A 15,167-nucleotide genomic window follows, 5' to 3' on the forward strand; every position below is an offset into this window, starting at 1 on the left:
TACAGAATATGGCTGCTGTGAGTCACACTGTCTGTGTTATGATTGCAGAAACATTATGCAACTAATGTGTTTCCAAGAAGATGTGTTGGGACCAGCCATAGCTCTCTGTAAGAGATGGAATCTACTTATCTGAAGGATGAGAGCCGGAGTCTAGCACCTTTGAAAATTGCTGAGTGCTCTACAATGTCCACGCTGTAATTGGTGCTGTGTTTTCACCAGATGTTGGCCAGAGGAAAGATAAATGTGCAGTAAGATGATCTTGGTTGCACAGTCAAGAGAACTGCAAACAATGTGCACCTCAGCAGACTTTAGGTTTAAGTCTGGCATTATCATTCCATTAGCATCTCATAACCGCTACTAAAATATTATGATTATATTACCGTTAATACTTGATTACCCTCTCGCACATGGAAGTGTTGAGCATTGCCACTTTCCAATTCATGTTCCATTACTTCATGAGCCATTAGTTTCTCCTGTGAATATTGAGACAGATCATTAAGGCAGACTAATCTGCTGCAGGAAGGAAGAGAGAGGGAGAGAGAGGAACTGTCCTGTAGAGATGGTGAAATAAAGAGAGGGAGGGAGAGAGAGAGAGGGCAGAGAGAGAGGGCAGCGAGAGAGGAAGGGAGGCTTCAGGAAATGGGCAGGCAACTTTCTACAGTATTTATTTCCCCCCCCCCCCCCCCTCTCTCTCTCTCTCTCTCTCTCTCTCTCTCTCTCAATTCAATTACATATGTCCAACGGAGTCCACAATGAAGGGACATGCAACACACATAATTAACACACATCAGAAAAATCTTCATAAATGATAAACAAACATTTACAGTATAACAATGCCAAGTAACATATTATGTATTTTTTTCGATCAATTGATACATAGAATGTACAGTATACATGGCCTTATGCATATTCTCTCTCTCTCTCTCTGTGGAAAACTTGGTTCGGCTGAGAAGATGTCTAATACCTGTTGTCCCATGTGAGATAACGGTGTCTAAGAAGCTCTCTGTCTCTCTCTCTCTCTCTCTCTCTCTCTCTCTCACACACACACACACACACACACACACACACACACACACACACACACACACACACACACACACACACACACGCACACGCACACGCACACGCACACGCACACGCACACCTTTATTACTTTAATATATACCAAAGGCTCCCTTTGTTAGTGCATGATGTTTTATAACCTCCCCTACTGTGTGTGAATAACCTGGAGAAAAAGCAAGTGAGACCAAAAGAGAAGCAGAGAGAGAGAGAGAAAAAGCAAGACAGGGAGCAAGATGGAGTGATTTAAAACCTCAACCACACTCAAGTCACAACACAACCGAGTCTCCAGCTTGCTGAAGTAATTGTTCATTCTAGGTGGACATGTGTGTTTGTCAGTCAGAACACCCAGGATCCATCTTTGCAAAGTACTTAAAAGAGTGAGAGTACTGATGAATGACACAGAGAGACCATACAAACGCCTGTCTGTGGGAGTGTTGGTTTGGGTGTTCATCATCAGATCCTCACAGGAGAGAGCTGTTAAATGTTCGTTAACACTTAATCACCAATCAAATTCTCCCAGCTGGACAGTTGCTTTTCATGAGCGCATCTTACTTCATGTATAAATCGTGAGTGTCTGCCAAATAAATCAAGCGTCTGCTAAATAAATACATGTACGTTGTTTAGTAGTTTGAGTCTAAAGAAGCGTGCACACTGTCGCAACACTGACCATCCCATCCCAGGGGGCCTGTCATCAGCGCAGCATCACAGGCAGGGCGATGAGGAAAGGGACCGGGAACTCGCTGTTGTCCGTCAGGGAGACCGATGTCCACTTGCCGACTCGATCCAGCGTTGGCAGACCCAAAAGATGTTTGTTATGGCAACATCCGGGTATTTGTTGACTTATGTTAGCCAGTACATTTGATGCCAGATGTTGTTTGTGATCATGTTCTGAGAATCGGCCACGATGACGATGGATTGTTCACATTGATTGCACCTGCTTGGATGCCATTTTCACAGTCTGTTTTACAACTCTTTTACTAAGAGTTGCCAACATGAGCAGCTTCACCACAAGCAGAATTAATAAAACCAAATGAGGCCCCCGCGGACATTCAGTCTCAGCTTCTGAACGAACAAGGTCCCAGCTGTAATTTGTTAGGCTGAATTGATGTACTCAGTTGAAGACATGTTTTAGATTCACCCTTGGTTTTTTCTGTAAATGCTGGCAGATGTTCTGTACCATGGCAGGTTTCTGTAACCTGCCTCTTCTCCCAGCCCAGATGTCTAAAAGGTTAGTCCTTGAAGGATGTCTTCCCTGCATCCTGCAGAATGATCCTGTAGATGTGTTCAGCTGTGTCTGCAACCCACACTGACCTTTCACCGTTGAGCCATTGGGCATTAGTCAACTGGAATGTACTGATGAACTTAATCTGCAATTACAATGAACGGTGCCCATTAGGACATTTGAAAACCTTGATTAAGGAATTAACTGTTCTGGACACTTTTTCTTCTGATTGCTTATTACGATTGTGACGGCCTCCTCAGCCGTTAAGTGGCTACACCTGGGCCCGGGTGGTTTCCTCCCCTTTAAGAGGACGTCAGGAGAGAGACATGACCCCTTCGTTTGTTCTCAGCACACTTTTGTTTTTTGAGTTGTGGCAACCTTTTGATCTTTGGTTAATACACCTTTCAACACTGCTCACTATCATGAGACACTCACACACATGTACACTGCTGATTTACTGACTTACATACCTCACTTTTGATTATGTTAGATTAATATTCTTTAATAAATGACCACAGCATTAGTCCTCGCGCATGTGTTCCCCTTTGTTTTGTCTCAACCCCCGAACCGGGTTCGTGACATGGGCCCATGTCACGAACCCGGCTCGGGGTGAGGTATTCTTTGTTCACATTTAAGCGTTTATTTGAGCATATCGTGTTTGAAAACATAAATATATCACTTTTGTGTATTGTCTTTTTGCGCAATGCTGAATTTCTTCATACAAGATACAGTCAGATGGCTGAGCGGTTAGGAAATCGGGCTATTAATCAGAAGGTTGCCAGTTTGATTCCCGGCTTGCAAATTGTCATTGGTCAAGGCACTTCACCCTACTTTCCTTGGTGTAATGTCCCTGTACTTACTGTAAGTCGCTCTGGATAAGAGCATCTGCTAAATGACTGAATGTAAATGTTTCAATGTGACAGTCTGGTCATGTAAATGTAAGATATACAGATATGTAGCAACAGCATCTCACAGGTACGATAGCTGTGCTGTTTTGTGTACTAAGCGCATATGTGACTCCTGTGTGATATATATATACGAAAATCTAAAGTTCAAATGTGTCTACCAAGGTAATTTATGTGAGTTCCAACATGAGGGGTAGAAGCAGAAAGCTAACAGCAAATAGAATCTCCTGGCTTCCTCTCCATCTCCAGGGACCATCAGCGATGGGGAAGACAGGCAGCAAGGTCCTGAGAGAAACCTCCTTGGACGGGATTCAGGCGCAGGTAAAGAAAACACACACGCAGTCACACGCAGACACACAAATATTCAGACACACACGACGGCACTACACACGTTTAAGCATGCACACGCACATATTCCATACACACACAGACACACTTAATATGCAGCACACACCAAACAAACGCACTTGCTCTGCCCACACACAGAGACAGACTTGTTGGGAGTCAGGGGTCATGTGTGTATGTCTGCTGCACAGTGCTTATCTGAGGCTGCTCAGATGGGAAGGCAGGAAGGCAGCAGCCCCTGCTCTGATCCTGAGCTCTCGGCTGATTACGCAAGCAGGATCAAGCCTTGCCTGCGACGGCCGCAAGTTATTTCCACAGTAACGCAGCATCATTAGGCTCACAACCGGAAGAGAACAGCTCTGCTCTGCTTGGGTGGACCACAGATCCATCACTGCTATCCATGTTGGTTGATGATTCATTTGGACACATGTTGAAAAAGGAGGAAATCGTTGGAACGGTCATTAAAATGCATTGTTGAAATTGTGCTTTGGAGTAGTATTTGAATGTAAATGAAGGGTTTTATAATAAAAAGCTGCTTTTGTTAGTTTGGTGTTCCTCTATTTTGACAAGAACATGAGTCTGCATCTCTATCCAGAGTTTAACATGTTCTTTTTGAAATGCACCAGAACTTCATATCATCTTGGTTGAATCATCAGGGATAGTGAAATTATCACATAGATTATTTTCCAAATTTCAATCTGTTTAGAACTATTTGCTAATCAGGTCCACCTGATCACCTCCTCTGATGCAAATGTGGAAAACTTGGTTCGGCTGAGAAGATGTCTAATACCTGTTGTCCCATGTGAGATAACGGTGTCTAAGAAGCTCTCTGTCTGTCTCTGTCTCTGTCTCAGTCTCTCTCTCTCTCTCTCTCTCTCTCTCTCTCTCTCTCTCTCTCTCTCCCCCCCCCTCTCTCTCTCTCTCTCTCTCTCTCTCCCTCCCTCTCTCTCTCTCTCTCTCTCTCTCTCTCTCTCTCTCTCTCTCTGTGTGTCTCTAATCCTGGGATCAAATCTACTGTTCTAACTCAGGCTCCACACCTTTGGTCTCCCAGACCTCCCCGCCAGGTCCAGACACAGTACAGGATTTACAGTGTACCGGGGGCTGATACTACACTAAACAACACGACGCAAACTCCACAGATTTAGGGTTATAGTTTTTACTATAACGACATTTGGCATGTCAAGTGACTCCATAGGAAAGAGAGAGAGAGACGAGACTCGGTGAGTGTACCTAGACCCACTGGAGCGTTCTAACTCTATTTGAGCACGGTCATTACTCATGTGGATCTCCGTGTCAACTCGTGTCTTCTCCCAGAGGCCTTAGAGAGGGGCGGGTGAGTGCCAGGCACGCCAAACTTGGTGGCTCGCCGTGTTCCGGCACAGGGAACAAGGGACTGAAGTGAATTGATTCTCGGGGGGATTACAGATTAAGAAAACCCCCCTCCCGCTCAGATGGGTTTTAGTGGAGTAAATCTAGGGATTATGATGTCAGAGGCCCGTGGTTTGCCCGAGAGGAAATTGAATTGTCAGAGAGGAGTTCTGATGTTCAGGATTATGGCACGGCCAGCGAGGAGATAGGGAGCTGGCTTCACCATGTCGGAACCACACCTCAGATCTGTCAACCCGTCATGGGTGACCGTCACCGTCCACAGGACAGCCGTTTAGGAGTCTCCTGGGCGAGATGCTGAGTGGAGGGTTCAGAGAATGATTTGGTGACAGAAGGGGATTGCTGACTCTCTCCCCCACCCCTACAACCCCCCCCCCCCCCCACACCCCAGCGTGTAAAGCAGCCAGATGGTGAGTACTGTACTGTAGGACATGCAAGACCAGACATATACGGGGAACCATTCCTGTCATGTTTGTACCAGTAGGCCGACTGTATCCCAACACAGCTGGTGAGATAGCTGCGTGCTCCCTGATGGATGCACTGTATTAGCGCATGCACGGTTCTTTCTCGACTGAACAGTGATGTGATCCTTTTGGACTCTTTGGCACATCCCTAACTCTGGAAGTGTGTGTGTGTGTGGTGTGGTTGGTTGGGTGTACGGTCACGCATGCGGATGTGTTTGTGTCTTTGTGTGTGTGGTGCAGTCTGCCCCTACTGCTGCCGCTGCCGCCGCCGCCGCCGTGACTGTAGAAGAGCAGACCAAGCCGAGGAGGATGCAGGTGAAGTGGACCCAGCTGGGCATGGCGTTCTTCCTGCTCCTCTCCCTCGTCATGACGGGGTGTTTCCTCTGGCAGTACCAGCTGCCAAAGCTGCCGCCAGGTAACGACTAACCTTCCTCTCTTCAAGATGGAAACCAAAAGGAATGTCATTTGTCTCGTTGGGGCCAAAGAGAAGGATGTGAGACAGACAAAAAGCGATTAACGCTCAATGGGAATGTCATTTCATGTTGTGGTTATCAGTTTACATCAGGTAATTGTGATTGCCAGGATTACAAACGTTGACTTTGAGGTAATAGTGTTTTCATTTGCAAGTGTGGATAGTGGCGTACAGTACCATGCCTATTGTAAGTGCTTCACAATAACTAAGAGAGTAGAGCTCTCTTTGTAGCTAAATCTTTTTTCTCTCTTCTGAGTCAAAAGGGGTCAGGCAAGTGCTTTGTCGGCGGTTGTCACGGGTGCCTTTGTGAAATCCAATTATTTTTGAAGGTGGGAAATGGATTAGAATTCTAAAGACAGTCAGTCAGCCTGGTGATGATAAGACTGCACAGTGGATGTAAAGGTGTAAAACTGTATTTGCAGGACCTTTGGGATAGCTGGCATAACTGGTCTCCTACTTCAGTTGTCTGCTTTGTGATAGGCTATTCTTGAAAATGTGAGAGCTACTGTATGTATGTGTGACATATAAGCTATGCAAACTTGTTAGTTATGTCAGCTACGCAATCCATACTTCTTCACGTGGTGTGCCAATTTGTATTTTACAGTCAGGGAAATTACATAGATTTGCAGTATAGATTGACACTTAATGGCTACAAGGGTCCCCAGTGTGCTGTATTATATTTCAACCCTCATTCAAATGGATGTTCATATTCATTTACCCTCAGCTGTGCGACAACAATCGTTCAGGCAGGACTGCCTCCATGAAAGACAAGAGAAGATTGTCCTGAGACAGACAGCCTCCTTGTCACAATGCTCATGCATTGTTGAAATTGCACTTCATATGATTCAAGTGGGAATTTCAATAACCATATTTTATGTTGTGCTTCTTTCCACCTGCTCTCTCTCCCTCTCTCTTATTGCCCCATTTTCCCTCTCTTTCTCTCTCCCCTCTCCTCTCTCTCTTTCCATTTGTCTCTCTCCTTTTGTCTTTCTGTTTCTCTCTCTATCCTCCCTCTCCACCGCTCTCTTTTCCCTCCCTGCTGTTCTCAGATGAAGGGATGGGTGGGAACTCTAAAGCAGAGAGGATGTGTCCACGCTTTCCCCAGGCCCTCCCTCTTGAACACCCTATCCCCAGCCTGAAGGAAGCCCTGGAGAAGGTAGGAGGAGAGACAACCTCCCCCCTCCACACACACACACACACACACACATACAGATGCATCTGCACAAACACAAGTGCACATACAGACACACACACACACACAACTAGTTATGTACAGTCGGCACTAAAACATACAACAACAAAAAAACAGACAATAGTCCACACCAATACAGGCAAGGTAGAACACACACACACACTATACACACATCTAAAACAAGACGTCTTAAGGTTCCTTATGATGCCCCTCTTGTCAGGGTCAAAGCTCTTAGCGATCTGCAGCAAAGCCTTGCATGTCCACTAAGAACAGGAGAGAGTGCTAGGGGGATTATGCTTCACTCTGTACTGCAGCGATCTCAGTGAGGGATCCCAGGGGGGATTTACAGTCATACATGTAGAAAAGCAGGCTTGATGAAGGAGGTGTGTCCCTCTTCACAAAGCCTGTGATTTGGTCTACTTTACACCCAGTAGGTACCGCTGCTAGACGATGACTTGAAAATGAGACCAGGGTTTCACAATGGAGAACCAAGGACATAACCTCCCATCTTTCAGAAAAGGAAGGGAGAGAGGACTGAGATCTCTAGTCTGGGTTCACGATGAAAGAGGCCTTTCATATTGCGGTCAATCAGATGTAGTCGCAAGGAGGAAGGACGGTTTGACAGTTTGACCTCGTTTGATTCTTGACAGCCCCGTTATAACTGAAGTGTACAACGTACAAAGGAAGGGAGTTGGATTCTCACTGAATAACCTAATCCCAGTGAATCAACAGGATGTTTTCCTTTGGAGCTTTGCTGGGCAGAAATTACATACCTTCAGCAAGTCAACCTCATTACAAACAAATGTTAAATACATAAAAAATCTGACAAGACATCCTTCACAAACATGTTCATTAGGAGATGATTCGACCCCACAGTCTTCTTGCACCCTCTTGTCTGTGTGCTCCTTTGTTGTTGATATTAAGTTTCCAAAAAACCTATACAAAAAGGGTGGATGTTCTCTCATCTACGATGACATATGAAAACGTTATATCCCTGATGCCGAGTAAACGCTGTTGTTGTTGTTGTCATGACGCATGTAGATTGTCACATGGTCGTTGATGTCATGACGTCCTCCAGGTGGACACCCTACTGCGCCAGACCCTGAACCCTGTGAGCATGCCCTCCCTGTCGGCCATCGTCATCTTTAACGACACCGTCCTCTGGACGGGGAACTTTGGCAAGAAAAACAACAGCGACCCCCTGTCGACACCACCCAATGAGTACACCATCTACAGGTGGGCAGCAGCAGGGTGCTGGGGGAGGTGGAGCTGGAGGGGGTGTTGGGGGTGGTGGAGCTGGAGGGGGTGTTGGGGGAGGTGGAGCTGGAGGGGGTGTTGGGGGAGGTGGAGCTGGAGGGGGTGTTGGGGGAGATGGAGCTGGAGGGGGTGTTGGGGGTGGTGGAGCTGGAGGGGGTGTTGGGGGTGGTGGAGCTGGAGGGGGTGTTGGGGGAGGTGGAGCTGGAGGGGGTGTTGGGGGAGGTGGAGCTGGAGGGGGTGTTGGGGGAGATGGAGCTGGAGGGGGTGTTGGGGGTGGTGGAGCTGGAGGGGGTGTTGGGGGTGGTGGAGCTGGAGGGGGTGTTGGGGGAGATGGAGCTGGAGGGGGTGTTGGGGGAGGTGGAGCTGGAGGGGGTGTTGGGGGAGGTGGAGCTGGAGGGGGTGTTGGGGGTGGTGGAGGTGGAGGGGGTGTTGGGGGAGGTGGAGCTGGAGGGGGTGGTGGGGGTGATGGAGCTGGAGGGGGTTTTGGGGGAGGTGGAGCTGGAGGGGGTGTTGGGGGTGATGGAGCTGGAGGGGGTGTTGGGGGAGATGGAGCTGGAGGGGGTGGTGGGGGTGATGGAGCTGGAGGGGGTTTTGGGGGAGGTGGAGCTGGAGGGGGTGTTGGGGGAGGTGGAGCTGGAGGGGGTTTTGGGGGAGGTGGAGCTGGAGGGGGTGTTGGGGGTGGTGGAGGTGGTGGTAGAAGTGATGAAGTTTGTGCAGAAGGTGAATATGGTGGAAATGATGAAAGCTGTAATAGCTGTACCGGTAGTAGTTTGGCAAAGTAAAGGTCAGGTTTAGAATTGTCCACACCAAATGCAAAAAGTGTCCAATTGTAGTCCAAAAAAGTGTCTGCGTCAAAACCTGGGCCTTGAAATCTATGTTGAAGAGTGAAAAGGTCAACCTGAGGTATATTCTGAAATCTATGATGCCTTTCTTACGTAAATGCATTGGAGACAGTCTGAAGTGCTTTGAAGTGTTTTCGTGGGTGAGGCAAGTTTATATTTTTGTATAAAGGAGGTGTGCACTTGTGTCGATCAAGCTGGCTCAGTTATGGCTCAGTGGATATTTTCAGCACTTCTGAATGTGCCTTTAATTGCATATGCTTCTCTGCACTTGAAATAAGTGAGAACATGACACTTCAACCAACCGTCCTCTCGAGTCCTACTGCTTCTGTCCTGTACCCAGTCAGAGCCTCACTCAGAGCCTCACTCAGAGCCTCACTCAGGGCCTCACTCAGGGCCTCACTCAGAGCCTCACTCAGAGCCTCACTCAGGGCCTCACTCAGGGCCTCACTCAGAGCCTCACTCAGGGCCTCACTCAGAGCCTCACTCAGAGCCTCACTCAGGGCCTCACTCAGAGCCTCACTCAGAGCCTCACTCAGAGCCTCACTCAGGGCCTCACTCAGAGCCTCACTCAGAGCCTCACTCAGAGCCTCACTCAGAGGCTCACTCAGGGCCTCACTCAGAGCCTCACTCAGAGCCTCACTCAGGGCCTCACTCAGAGCCTCACTCAGAGCCTCACTCAGAGCCTCACTCAGGGCCTCACTCAGAGCCTCACTCAGGGCCTCACTCAGGGCCTCACTCAGGGCCTCACTCAGAGCCTCACTCAGGGCCTCACTCAGGGCCTCACTCAGAGCCTCACTCAGAGCCTCACTCAGGGCCTCACTCAGAGCCTCACTCAGAGCCTCACTCAGGGCCTCACTCAGGGCCTCACTCAGGGCCTCACTCAGAGCCTCACTCAGAGCCTCACTCAGGGCCTCACTCAGAGCCTCACTCAGGGCCTCACTCAGAGCCTCACTCAGAGCCTCACTCAGGGCCTCACTCAGAGCCTCACTCAGAGCCTCACTCAGGGCCATGCACCCGGCACTTAAGGATCAAGTGTGTGAAAGTGGGGATAAACAAAATACATTTGTTTAAAAAAATATCCAACAAAGTTTCTGCGACACCCTGCAATATATGACTTTGCGATGAGGATATAAATTAAGTACTCTTGTCAAAATCTTTGTACACTAAAATTGCATGATTTGTGAAGCCTGATGAATACTCTAAAGATTTGGGCTCTTCGCTAATTTGATTCTGCAATGAATAAACATGCAATATAGATCCATTAAATCATTGTTAAGCCCTCTTACAATAGCAAATGAATTGGCTTTTTCGGGTGCGTGAATCTTCATAACACCCAAGTCCTCCACTATCTGAGTCCCGTGTTTCGTCTTGAAGAGAGATGACCATGACTGGAGAGGGATGAACTATAGAAGAGGACTGGGGAGAGAAATTTCCGACAACCTCCTAAGGCTCTAGAAAGAACCTAATGAGTTCTTCCTTTTATTTGGATTCCAAATAGAACCTTATGGGCCTGAAAAGAAGGATGTATAGAGGGATAACATTCAACTGCAAATCAAGAGAACCCCCCACACACATACCTCCACCTCACTTCACTTAAGTATCTACGGAATGAACAAACTGTTCGCAGAGGGGTTCTTCCATTTTTGCATACAGCTCTACACCGCACTCGGTTTCGCAAACAAACATGTGGATGTGTTGGTCATGCCCTCCAGGATTGCCAGCCTGTCGAAGATCTTCCCCACACTGATGCTGTACCGGCTGTGGGAGGACGGCAAGGTGGGCTCCCTGGACGACCCCCTGGAGAAGTACGTGGATAACTTCACCATCAAGAACCCCCTGGGCAGGACGCGAGACTCAGAGCTCAAGTACGTGACGGACGGCTTGATCTTCCTGGACAGCGGGGAGGTCCAGATACGCTCCTCGTCCGTCACCCTCCGCAGGATGGCCAGCCAGCTCTCAGGTCAGATACCCTCCACAATTAGTCTCGCAGAAAGAAAGAAAGAAAGAAAGAAAGAAAGACTAATTATGCGATCTATCAGAGATAGATATTTGATCTTGTAAAACATACCAGACACACACACAGATCTTGCTACTAACTACTGTAGTACCGTACACTTGAAGTCTTGTATGCTACACTCAGCCTAATAATGCACTAAGGATCAAAGGGTCTGCTAAATAAATATGAATTTAAAAAAAACACTAGGTTTCAGCCCCTGATGCACTCTATTGCTAGCTCCAGAATTTGCCTCTATGTTGAGGTAACTAGCGGTTGTTTCATTTATTACTAGACATCCACATGAATCTACTGTAGGTAGTGGTATCAGCCAGGCCCACAATACCATATACCAACATACTGTGGAGCTAACTGCTAATTGGTGAAACAAACAATATAATCTAGTGCAGTGTTCTCCAACTCTATTCCTGGAGAGTTACCTTCCTTTGGGTTTTCACTTCCACACAAATCTAGCAACCCTGATTCTAATAATCAGCTGGTTCATGTGTTCAATTGTATTAGCAACAACTAGGGTTAGAGAAAAAACCTACAGGGAGTTAACTGTCCAGGAAGACAGTTTAAGTGGGTTAGTCCAGTGGAGAAATCAATTGCTGCAAAAAACCCATTCACTTACGACACAGGGTTTCACTTCAAACGCCCGAGAGCAAACACAGACGGGTCCTCCAGTAAGATCTCTCCTCAGATAGACAGCCTGTCATCTGAGGTGTGAACTCCAGAGAAACAGTGCAGATTATCACCCCATAAATATGCTCACCTTCGGAAATAGCTCCAGAAATGAGTCAGGATTACAATAACAGGGACAATGAGTCATGGCTATTCTTGGGTGAGATTGCAATTAAAATAGAAATAAGGTGATAAAACCTGAGAAAGCAGCTGTGGGCAAATGTGCTGAGAGATAATTGACATAATGAGTGTGTCATGTATTTTCATGTGCTGTGTACTGTGGATCATTTTGAGCTTTGATAACAAACAGATGTTAGCAATTGTTGAAAAGATTCTCACTTTGTTCCCAATGATTTGCTAAAAAGAGATACATTTGTAGGACTGTTTCAATCCAACATCTGGTTTCATCCCACCCTGAATACTAATTAGTTAACTTGATAGGCAAAACATCTTTGCAACCAGCCTTGTAGCCGTTCTTTGTAAATAAAGCTGTTTTATTTGCAGTCCAAAGCTGGAATAGACAAATGCCAACTGTTTTTTCCTTTATCGTGTTGTAACTCCAGGTTTGCCCAGAAGACTGAGAGCAACAAACCTGCTGTGGAAGGGAAAGACCCAGGCTGCTGTTAACCTCCTACACGATGACGTCCTAGTGGCAGACCCCGGAACCAAGTGAGACTCCTCATTCTCTACATTCTATCATCATTTCCCTGATAGTTTCCCACATTAGCATTTATATTATGCATGTAAGCAAACCATGGTTATTTTAAGTATTTCATGTGTGCATCATCAATCCTTCATAGATGAAGCCATCTCCATTAAGCAAAAAGTGCTTTGGGAGCATCTGGAGAAGCAATTCCAGAATGATGTACTTAGTCAATTCTTTTAAGGAATATTTGCATGTATATTATGCATTATTGGCACATTCCCATACCCTTATTTGAATGCAAATACGTTATTAGGCTACTTAATTTCATCAGCTTCCATTGATGCCTTCCTCCATCCACCAGGTGCCACTACAGCAACCTGGCCTTCTCGCTGCTGGCTCATGTCTTGGCTGAGAAGGTGGTGGGCCTGGACTACCAGCGTTGGATCACAGACAACATCCTGGACAGGCTGGGCATGGAAGACACAGGCTTTGACATCACCCCGGGCATCCAGAGCCAGATGGCCGTGGGGGTGTACTCCAGCGGCCTGCCAGCCCCTCTCTACGACCTGGGCTGGTACCGTCCATCGGGGCAGATGTTCTCCACAGCGGCGGACCTGGCGAAGCTGGCCATGATGCTGCTGGGGGCCTACCATCGCAAGCTGCTGGAGCCCGACACCCTGAAGATCATGCTGACGCCGCTGTTCCGCTGCGACAAGGACTACTTCGCCAACCGCACCGGCACGCCCTGGGAGGTGAACGAGCAGCTGGGTTACGAGGTCGTACGCAAGGATGGGGACCTGGACGGCTACTCCGCCACCTTCTCCCTGGTGCCCCGTCTCAAGCTGGGCCTGGTGGTCCTGATGGCTGGGTCGAGGCCTCAGAACCAGGATGTGGTGTCCAAGGCCTACAGCCATATCATCCCGGCCATGGAGAGGGCCTTCCGCGAGTCCAAGAAGATCATCACCCCTCCCCCAAGCTCAGACCCTTACGTCGGCTTCTTCACCTACGGCAACATCACCTTCTACGAGATCAAAGCCGGGGCGGACGGGGTTCTGATCATGCAGCAGTTTGGGCCCCAGATTGAGGACCTGATCCCCGAGAAGTACCGGACCATAAAGCTCAACTACCTGGTGGAGAGGGTGTTCAGGGTGGTGTTTGAGAAGGAGTATCCCTGCGTCCTACGGGTCAGCACCGCCTCTGTGTCCCTCGAGGCCCAGGATGGACAGCTCTTTAACTTCTACATGTTCGATAAACGGGGTCTCTCCCCCGGCTTCGACGCGCCAGGCCTGAACACGTACAACGTTGTCAGGATAGCTCGGAGACCGACCTTCTCGAACTGAATTGAGCTGATTGGGTTTACCGGACGCATGCTTGTTATCCGGGCCTGTTGAAGTACTGGAGATAGTAACTGTAAATACATGTATTGAGCTCGTCAGGTGCTGACTGGCTGTGCATAGATCTGTGGGGGATTCAGGATGAAGAGGACAACTTGTTTGTTCATTTGGATGAACTGTTATTGACAGCCCATATCAATATCACCATACAGGTTGACTCTTTTTATACAGTCTCTGGCCTGACCGTCACAATGTTTTGACTGTGCGTTCTGCATTCGTTTGCAGCATATGTTTTACTTCCACATTTAAGAGTATAAAACTATGGCAATCTGCTCTGTGTTCATCAATCCCATTCCTCAGTCTCGTTACTGTAACTAACATGATCCTAAGCATATGCATTTCTTTTTATGTTTGCTGACTTTATAATTAATGTTCAAATAAGTTTCATATTTACCATTGGAAATAATGTGCTGTAGCAACCCAGGGGACTTGAAGGCCTGATTCATAATGAAAGAGGACTCAGAGACATTTATCGTTAACATTAATTGTCCTTTAATAACAGATGTCAGGGTAAGGGTAGTGGGACAAACTTGAAATCAGGATTCTTCCCATCCGGGGTCTGTTGGCCTTCATGGGGTGTGGTCCTGTGGGGATTAAAAGCAGAGCGAGAGGTCAGTCTTTTTCCGGCCAGTCTCTTTGCTGAACAACGCTCCTCCAGGGTTGTCTCTCTGGCCCTTTGGTCCTCCCTCTTTTCATCCATGTGGCCTCGGGCTGGCTCCCTTCATGCCCTCCCCTGATCACCTGATGGGCTGCAGGTGTGACCAGTGCCATGTGCCAAGTGGCTGCAGCACTTCAACAGGCAGATAGACTCCTTCTATCACCTCCCCTAATCTAAGCCTATGGACCCGCCCTCTGTGCCGGATTGGCTGGTCGGTTTCCCCTGGTTTGCTACAGTGTGAACATCAACAAATCTATTGGTTGCATTCATTTACATTTTGGACATTGACATACATAAAGCACATTAAATGTGTTCACGCCAAACACACTTGTTTGTAAATAGCGACATACCATAATAATGCACTCTGGCAGCAAAATCTGCATCTTCAACCCTGTAACGTGTGTAAGAAAGGTAAAATAAAAGAAAAATAAACATTTGTCCAAATCTGCACTCAAAAGCAGGGATCAGGGGCATGAAGATATATGGTTCAGGATTAATCATCCCTCTGTAGCTCATAAACTGGCTCCTGTTTCAACTATCATCGCTGGCCTTGATATGAAGAGTAAATATGTAGTGGTTGTTTAAGTTGAAAGACACGTTCACTAACTGACAGACATCCAGTGGTGCAGAGGGGCGCATTCGAAA

The 15,167-nt window shown here is 47.5% G+C and overlaps 1 protein-coding gene across 1 annotated transcript; it reads left to right on the plus strand.

Annotated features, from left to right (window-relative positions):
• Window positions 1–5,693: 5,693 nt before the first annotated feature.
• Window positions 5,694–13,810, plus strand: lactbl1b (lactamase, beta-like 1b). The gene is made up of 6 exons (XM_067245172.1): window positions 5,694–5,799; window positions 6,912–7,012; window positions 8,127–8,284; window positions 10,860–11,107; window positions 12,388–12,493; window positions 12,832–13,810. Exons 1-6 carry the CDS (start codon window positions 5,694–5,696, stop codon window positions 13,808–13,810), a joined length of 1,698 nt encoding a protein of 565 aa, XP_067101273.1.
• Window positions 13,811–15,167: the final 1,357 nt, after the last annotated feature.

This window comes from Osmerus mordax, chromosome 1 (assembly GCF_038355195.1).
Source record: "Osmerus mordax isolate fOsmMor3 chromosome 1, fOsmMor3.pri, whole genome shotgun sequence".
In the NCBI taxonomy this organism is placed as follows: domain Eukaryota; kingdom Metazoa; phylum Chordata; class Actinopteri; order Osmeriformes; family Osmeridae; genus Osmerus; species Osmerus mordax.

Bases quoted from the DNA above. Each gene is read 5' to 3' on its own strand.
- lactbl1b (XM_067245172.1), top strand. From the start codon at position 5,694: ATGCAGGTGAAGTGGACCCAGCTGGGCATGGCGTTCTTCCTGCTCCTC. The intron at 7,013-8,126 runs GTAGGAGGAGAG...GACGTCCTCCAG, and splicing joins TGAAGGAAGCCCTGGAGAAG to GTGGACACCCTACTGCGCCA. The intron at 11,108-12,387 runs GTCAGATACCCT...TTGTAACTCCAG, and splicing joins GATGGCCAGCCAGCTCTCAG to GTTTGCCCAGAAGACTGAGA.